The sequence below is a fragment of the Monoraphidium neglectum genome (assembly GCF_000611645.1).
Source record: "Monoraphidium neglectum strain SAG 48.87 unplaced genomic scaffold scaffold01043, whole genome shotgun sequence".
Classification (NCBI taxonomy): Eukaryota; Viridiplantae; Chlorophyta; class Chlorophyceae; order Sphaeropleales; family Selenastraceae; genus Monoraphidium; species Monoraphidium neglectum.
This window is the reverse complement of record NW_014012585.1, coordinates 4,844-12,694: the sequence shown is the minus strand read 5'-3', so window position 1 is coordinate 12,694 and position 7,851 is coordinate 4,844. Positions and strand designations below refer to the sequence as shown.

The window sequence follows — 7,851 nt, the reverse complement described above, 5'->3', positions numbered from 1 at the left end:
GCTGCTGCGAGACCGCCCTGCGGCGGTTTCGACCCGCCGGCCGCCGCTGCGGCAGCTGTGCGTCCTGACACGGAAGCTGACGAGGTGGCGTCAGTGCCAGCTGACGAGGCATGAAGCTGCTCGGACAACAGCAAGGCGTGCGCGTCGCAGCTCGCGCCAAACGCCACCAGCCGCCGCAGCAGCTCCACGCCCCCCGCCAGGGCGCCCTTTCCGCGCGCACCCGCCGCCGCCGCCGCCTCTGCCGCCGGGGCGCGCGTCAGCTCTGAGATGCGGCTCAACGCTGACTCGCTGCCTGCCTCCTGGCTGCACTGCTGCAGCGCGGCTGCCGCGGCCACCTCGACAACTGGCAGCAACGTCAGCCTCTGGCACCAGGGAAGAGCCGCCAGGTCAGCAACCACCACCCCAAGCGGCAGCGCAGCCGCCTTGTCAGCGAGCGGCCCCTCAGGCTCCGGGCCGTTGATGGAGCGCCCGCCCGCCAGGCCGCCTGCCGTGGCTGCTGTCACGCCTGCGGCAGCTGCTGCGACCAGCGCCCCGCGGATGCACTCGGCCAGTGCCAAGCCTGAGAGGTCCGGTGCCCGCAGCGACCGAGGGTGCCCGGCGACGTCGGCCTCGGCGCCGCCGAGCCGCTCGGCGGCGGCGCACACCCCCAGCGCGCAGCACCACGCGTCGGCGGCGGGCAGGGCGGGCGCTGCACTGCGGTTAGGCATCTGCTGCTGCTGCTGCTGCTGCTGCTGCTGTTGCTGCAGGAGGAGTAACTCAGACAGCTCTAGCAGCATGAGCAGCTGCCCCCGGTCCCATCCCCCGTTGCTGCCCCCGCCGTCGTCGCTGCCGTTGCCGCCGCCGACCCCGCCCCTCGTGTCCCACAGCTGACGCAGCGGCGCAATCGCCAGCTGCGCCGCGGCCTGCGTCGGGCCCAGCAGCCGCGCACGCAGCAGGCGCCCGACCAGCTGCACAGCCGACCGCCGCTCGGCCTCCGCCGCCGCTGCCGCGGCTGCAGCTGCGCGCGGCCCGAGCAGCTCGCCGCGCAGCTGCCGCAGTAGCCGGCAGGGGGCGCCGGCGCCGGCAGCGGGTGCGTGAAGGCACAGCGGCGCGAGCGCCACGAGAAGCTCCACCACAACCGCCTGCTGGGCCCTGGGGGCACCAGTGAATATTGGAGGGGTCGCAAAGTGTGAGAGAGATGGGGTGTAGTTGCATTGCCTGGTCGTGCAGACAGGTGGCTGCCTGGTATCACATGCAGGCGCAGCCCCCGCAGCGGCGGGCCTCCAAGGCGGGGCGCTAGGCCGACAGTGGCAACCCTTTGACACGGAGCGGCTAGGCTGGTGCCTTTTAGTCAATGAAGGGCCAAGCGTCGCCGCTGTACGCGGGGACTAGCTGCAGGAGGACGCCCCGGGCGCGGCCCCCGAGCCCCACCTGTTGTTAACGCCGTCCCGCAGCAGCCGCCCCAGCACCGCCCCCGGCCACAGCAGCGCGTGCGGCAGTACTGCGCGCGCCGCGCGCGCCGCCAGCGCCGCACGCTGCTCGCCGGTCGGGACCACCTCCAGCCCGGACTCGTCCCGCGCCACAAGACGGTTGCTGGCCGCCACCAGCGCCGCGGCCGCGGAGGCAGCAAACACGCCGGCCGCCGCGAGGCGCTCCTGCATCTCAGCCAGGCGCCGCGCGGCGGCCGCGGCGGGCCGTGGGCCGCCGCCGTGGCCGGCGATGTTTGTGTGCCCCGTTGCTGGCGGGTAAGCTTCTGCTAGTAGCGCCGCCTGCTGTGCGCGCGCGGACACCTGTGAGCCGACCCCCACCGCCAAGGCGACCAAGACGTGGCACGCCGCCGGGTGCGCGGCCGGGGCGCCCGCCCGGACCCAGGCGGGGCGGGCCGGGCCGCTGCCGCCGCTGCCACCGCTGCCACCGCTGCCACCGTCGGCTGGGTCCAAGGCGCCGTCTTGACAGCGGTGAGACAGCATCTCCAGCAGCACGGCCAGCAGCCGGGCGGCGCCAAAGGCGTCGGCGCCGGCGGCGGCTTCGAGGCGCGGCGCGAGCGGCAGCGGCCACCAGCGGGGCGCGCCGGGGGTCAGCCATGCGCAGGCGAGCGCGAGGCAGTGCTGCGCCGCGGCGTCCGGACCGCCGCGGGCTGGCATGGCGGGCAGGTCGAGCAGCGGCTGCGCCATTGGAGGCGCAGTTGCGGCGGCTCCCACCAAAGCCTGTGTTGTTGCGGCCGCCGCCGGGGCTTCGGCGCTGCAGCGGCCCGCCAGGAGAGCCTGAACCAGGCCGCTGCTCTGTACATAGTTCCTGGCCCCGCCGTTGCTGCCCAAAGCGCCCTGGCGACGCGGCGGCGCGGCAGCTGCGTCTGCAGTGGCGTCCATACCGTCACCGCCGCGGCCGTCCTCGTCTTCGAAGCTATGCGACGGCAGTAGCATGTCCCACGGCGGGCGTCTTTCGCCGCCCCATACTGCTTCCGGCTGCGCAGGGCTGCGCACGAGCCTGCTCCACGCAGCGGCCTCCTGCTCTGAGATGGCCGCCGGCGCCGGCAGGGCCGCCGACAGCCTGGCGGCGGCGCCATCGCCGCTGCCGGCTCCGCCCGTGGCTACGGCCTGCCAGCTCATCAGGCACAGGACGATGCGGGTGTTGGCATGGACCAATGCCGTCAAGTTGAGAGCTCCTGCCACGTCAGCACCCAAGCAGCCTGCCTCTGCCGATTGCTGCTGCTGCTGCTGCTGCGCCAAGGCCGCTACGCGCGCCTGCAGCAGCGGTTGCAGCGCCCTCAGTTTATTGGCAAGAGCGCTCACAGCCGCGGCCCCGCCGGGCCCGGCAGCCCCCAAATCCGACAAGTCGCCCTGCCAGCTGCCCAGCAGCTGCTCAAGCAGCGCCAGCGCCGCGGCAGCGATAGCGTCTGGCGGCACGGCTGCGCCCCCATGGCCATCGCCGGCGCTAGAGCCCTGCTCCTGAAATACGCCGGGCGCCGCCGTCTTGGGCGTTTCAGACAGTCCCCATGCTGCCGCGAGCGCCAGCTGGCTCAGAAGCTCAATCCCGTCCCCACGCGGCGCCACCTCTGCGGCAACCGAACCGGCCGGCAGCGCCAGGAGCAGCGCCGTCCACCACGCCCCAGGCGCCCAGGCCGCCGCCGCGGGCCCAGAAGCCGCGGAGGCCGCCGGCGGCCCCAGCAACCGCATGGCACGCGCCGCCGCGGCGGGCGACGCCGCCGCCAGGTCACGCAGCAGCCGCTCCTGCAGCTGCGGCACCGCAGGGCGCGGCAGCCAGGTCAGCATTTCCAGGAAGAGGCCGTGCCAGCTCAGGTCATGCAGCAGGCGCCCATACTGCTGACTGGTCAACTCCCAGCCGGCCGCCGGCCCCAGGAAGTCTCTGGAAGCCCATGTAGGAGGTGGCTCTGCGGGCCTGCCGCCGCCTGCCCCGCCTGCTCTGGCGCCTGCCCCGTCAAGGCTGCATTGGCTCCCCCTTGCTGCATTGTCTGAGACTGACTCAGCATGGAGGGCCTCCCAGGCCAGGAAGAGGTGAGCATGCAGGAAAGACTCAACAAACTGCCCGCCGCCCAGACGCTCTACGGCGCCTCGGATGTGGGCCGCGGCTGCGTCCGCCAGATCAGAGTCGACATCACCACTGCACCAGCTGGTGCTGCTGTTGCTGCTGCTGCTGCTGCTGCTGCTGCTGCTGCTGCTGCTGCTGCTGCTGCTGTCGCTGCCGTCATTGTTATCGGCGCTGCTGCTGTTGCCGTCCAAGCTGGTGGCGAGCCCTTCACTATCACCGCCTAAAGCAGCACCTTCCCCGACCAGCACCGCGCTGGCAAGGCCGGGTGCACGGCCGACGTCGTCGGCGGGCGCCTCGACGTCAGCGCCGTTCCTGTAGGCGCCGCAGCCTTGTTGGACGCCCCGCCGCGGCCGCGGGCGCCCCGCCTGCTGCCGCTGCCGCCCGTCAGCAGCGCCGAGGGACGCCAGCGCCTTGCGCAGCTCCCCCAGGGCGCGCAGCGGCAGCAGGTCGTCACAAGGGGCGGCCGCGCACGCAGCCCTCAGCTCTGCCAGCCGCTGCTGCAGCCGCCACGCCGCCGCTGTCTCCTTGTGGCCGCGGCTGCGGAACACAGTCGCCATCGCCACACAGGCGCCGAGCTGGCGGAGCCGGGCGCTGCCTTACTCGGCCTTTGCGCGAGGCGTCGCTGCCGACCGTTGCAGCGCCCGCAGGAGGCGCCGGGGCAGCACCCACAGCAAAACCACTGCGGCGAGCGCCAGTAGCACGAAGTCCCACGCCCCAAGAAATGCCACCTCCTGCCCCTCAATCTGCAGCTGGTCGCCGCTGCCTTTGCCCCCGCCGCCCTGTTCCATTTGGGGGCGAGTGAAACTTCGCCTAGAGCTCGTCTACAGGCCGTTCATGCTGCTGCTGCTGCTGTTGCTGTTGCTGCTGCTGCTGACTGCCCTCGTCCTTCTTCTGCTGCTGCTGCTGCTGCTGCTGCTGCTGCTGCTGCAGCTGCTCTTGCTGCTGTTCTTGTGCCTTCCCTCGCTTCTGGGCCGGCTGCTGCTGCTGCTGCTCCTGCTCCTGCCGCGCTGCTTGCTCAAGGTCTTGCTTGATGGTGGCCAGGCGCCTCTGAGGCCGGCGAGGCACAGGGGGGTGCAGACAGGGCAGGACGTTATGGGGGGCTCGGGCCGACAGATGTGGAAGGACCAACTTGCGTTCCTTGCCGGCGTGCTAGGTACAGTCGTGCGAGCAACAGTGATAGGATTTTGCGGACTGCCAGGCTGGCCCAAGTCAGCGTCGCAGCGTCGCGCGACGCCCGTTCGCCCTCCCAGGCGCACCCTGTTGCGCTCGGTGATGCGCCGCCAGGCCACCACCCTTTCGGCCTCTGAGAGCTGCTCCCAGTTGGTGATGAGCTGCAGCCGCCCGTCCTCAGTCACTTTTTTTGGGGGGGGGGCGGCCAAGACCGAGCGGAGTGGGCATAAGAGTTGCAAGTGATGCCAGGCGTGCTGCGCGTCATGCGGCTGAGAGGGGAAGGGCCGGGTTGATCACAGACGAAACACAGCAAGCGAGCTGTGGGCCACTGCTTGCGCCTGCTGCCGCGCTGCGTGGCTGGCCCCGGTAGTGCTCACCAACGGTGGGGCCCAGGTGATCAAAGGCGACCTTCTCTCCTGAAAGGGTGTCGGCATCAAGCGCATTTCGGGTGCAGCTACCAGCATATGGAGTATGGGCAGGGATGGGCCAGCGTTGCGAAGTGCAAGCATGGCAAAGCGTGTGATGGATGAAGAATTGCAGGTCTGATCGCAGCGCACCCAATTGGATGCTCCTGCCTCTGTTGTCTGCTGCCTGCTGCCCTTTTGCTTCCGGCAGGAGCAGGGTCGCCTGTGGGGAGTCCGTCGTGCCGGGGGGCGCCGAGGAACCGGCGGCGGCCGCAGCGTCCTGTTCTTCCACTGCCTGCGCATGACGAGGTTGTGTGTGCAGCAATGCCGAGCCATAGCAACGCAGTTGACATGCATGACAGCATCTCATGTTATCTCAACTGACCTGAGCAAGCGGGAGCGCCGCTAGCAAGAGGAAGGTGATACAAGATCGCACAGATCGCATAGCACGGTGAAAGTAGAGAATGGTGCGAAAATGGAGAAGTTCAATGGGGCCACGCGATCGCACTGCGTCGCATCGATGCTTCGAGAGGGAGTCTCACCGAGCTCGAAACGACTTACGGTAGTCACCGAGTCACCGCTGACAATCGGCTTCCCGCCAGTCCAGCATAATTGCGTAGTACAGCACTTCATAGAGTTGAGCATACGTGAAGGGTACCGGTGGCGTGGGTACGGGCAGGGATACCCCACTCGCTTTGAGCATAGTCCGTGTGCGGTGCCTACGGTGGTGACCAATCTAGGCGCCCCACGGTCATCGCCCTCGTTACCGCATGCATGCCACGACGGAAATTTGTCTGCACGTGGGCAATCGTGTTTTTGGGATGCGTAGACGTGCTCCAGCCGTCGTCCATTGCCGGCCTACAGCCAGTGACTTGGGTGGCGCGCCCGAACCCCGACAGCACTGAGCTGCCGTTGAGAATGGTGCAGCAGCACGCCATGTGGCGTTTGTACATGGGGTATCAGCTGCACGTGCTGGCGTACATGTAAGCAAGCGGCTGACATCACCAACAACCGCTACCTGTCGTCCAAAACCAATGATGAACCACTGCTCGAGCAAAATATGCCTCCAATGTGTAAGCAACGTGGAAGAAATATTACAGCAAATTGTTTGCAAGCGGCGTGGGGGAGATATCAATGCAAATTGCGCCGTGGGGGATACCAGATACGGTACCGTACTGTACCAGCAGAATACGCTCACATCAAGATGTTTGCGGGTCGTCAAAGGCATAAAGACAGCCGCTTTGCTGGTGGGATGACACAATGGCCATCGGCAGCAAGCCCCGAGCAGCATGGGGCCCATGCGCCGACGCGAGCAGGATCTGGATGGCGCCGAGGCGCCAATAGCGTCCCCTGGTGCTTGGTACAAGCGACAAGCTGAGCGACCAAGGCAAATGTATTACGGCCAGTCTCTTTGGCGCCCGGTCTCATGTCATACAGCGGCGCCTTTTCCACCACGGTGGTGCGAGTTACATGTATCTGGCGGGCGCTCCGAGAGAGCCTGCTCACGGCCACGACACCTTTCACTCACGACCATCGCGTTTGAATTAATGCGCTATTATTGCGTTCAGCCATAGCCTGGCTTGACCCGGACCCGCGGCTGGGACCTCGCTTGCTTTTTTTGTGAGCAGTCGACGCTTCTGCACGAAATTTTGGAATCTACTTCGCCTAGAGCATGGCTACTAGTGACGTCGTTGCCGAAGGTGCGCCGCAGGGTCGGGGATAGGAAGGCACCCACAGGGATGTGGCTCACTCGAGGCAGCAGCAGCACTGCCGTGCTCTTGTCCTGATGTCTATGCACCTTGAATGTATGGGGCTTTCGTCTGTAGGCCACACGCCGCCTGCAGCCGTGCCACCTGGCCATGCCCTGCTGCCACCTGCCGTCGCGCCCCGACCCTGCTGCTGCGCCTCGCATCGCCACGCCCCGCAGCCTTCCAGCACCTCTCTGTAGACACCCCTTCCCCAGCAGCACGCGCCTTTGACAAGGAGATGCAGGGCGCGGGCAGCCTGGAGGGCGGCTTCCGCCTGAAGGCCTGCGGCGCGAGCGCACCGCTCGACGAGGCGTCCCCCGACGCGGCGGCCGGGCAGGCCGGGCGGTTGGAGCCGGCGGACACGCTGCTGCTGCCCGAGGCGGACCTGGCGCCGGCGCCGGCCACGGCGGACGGCTCGCTGGGGCCCGCGGTCAACGGCGGTCGGTACGACGAAGACTTGGTGGTGGAGCCGCTGCAGTCGCGCCTGCGGGCGCCGGAGGACAATGGTTTCCCGCTGCACGGCGCCCGCCGCGCGCAGTTCCCCTACAGATCGCCGGCCGGCGGCAGCGACGGCGGCGACGGAGATTCAGGGGCCGACGGGCCGCGGCCAGGCCAAGTTGCCGACGCGGAGCAGCATGAAGCGGGAGAGGAGGCAGCCGAGCAGGAAGCGGCGCAGCGGTGGCAGCAGCAGCACCAGCAGCAGCAGCATTACCAGCAGCAGCAGCAGCCACAGCAGGGGAAGGCCGTGCTTGGCGCGCTGGCAGTGGAGGACGGACTGAGCGCGGACGAGGATCAAGCTCGAGGGGGCAGCCAGCAGGTGGAGGCGGCAGATGACCAGGACGAGGAGGCGGGGCCGACGGCCGCGCCTGCGCCAGCACACGCGGAGGCAGACGCAGCGCCTGCGGCCGAGCCGGACGCGGACGCCGAGGGTGATGCCGAGCAGGAGGACGAGTCGCAGGCCGCGTCGGCGGCGGCGCCCGAGCGGTCGTCCGTGTGGCGGG

General features: G+C 68.8%; 3 protein-coding genes across 3 annotated transcripts in view; 1 reads left to right on the top strand and 2 right to left on the bottom strand.

Moving 5' to 3' along the window:
* MNEG_6437 (hypothetical protein) overlaps positions 1 to 3,251 on the bottom strand; it is a gene marked incomplete at both ends in the record, with an annotated part of 4,840 nt that extends 1,589 nt beyond the window's left edge. The window contains 3 exons of the mRNA XM_014045091.1: positions 72 to 1,131; positions 1,411 to 2,144; positions 2,772 to 3,251. Of these exons, the coding sequence (XP_013900545.1) occupies positions 72 to 1,131; positions 1,411 to 2,144; positions 2,772 to 3,251 (2,274 nt within the window). The remainder of the gene's footprint in view (positions 1 to 71; positions 1,132 to 1,410; positions 2,145 to 2,771) is intronic.
* Positions 3,252 to 4,338: 1,087 nt separating this feature from the next.
* On the bottom strand, positions 4,339 to 5,735 carry MNEG_6436 (hypothetical protein; the record flags this gene model as incomplete). The annotated part of the gene is made up of 2 exons (XM_014045090.1): positions 4,339 to 4,575; positions 5,664 to 5,735. 2 exons carry the CDS (start codon positions 5,733 to 5,735, stop codon positions 4,339 to 4,341), a joined length of 309 nt encoding a protein of 102 aa, XP_013900544.1.
* A 1,039-nt stretch (positions 5,736 to 6,774) lies between these two features.
* The window catches only part of MNEG_6435 (hypothetical protein), a gene marked incomplete at both ends in the record, with an annotated part of 3,488 nt that continues 2,411 nt past the window's right edge, over positions 6,775 to 7,851 (top strand). Inside the window, 2 exons of the mRNA XM_014045089.1 lie at positions 6,775 to 6,802; positions 7,030 to 7,841. Coding sequence (XP_013900543.1) covers positions 6,775 to 6,802; positions 7,030 to 7,841 — 840 coding nt within the window. The remainder of the gene's footprint in view (positions 6,803 to 7,029; positions 7,842 to 7,851) is intronic.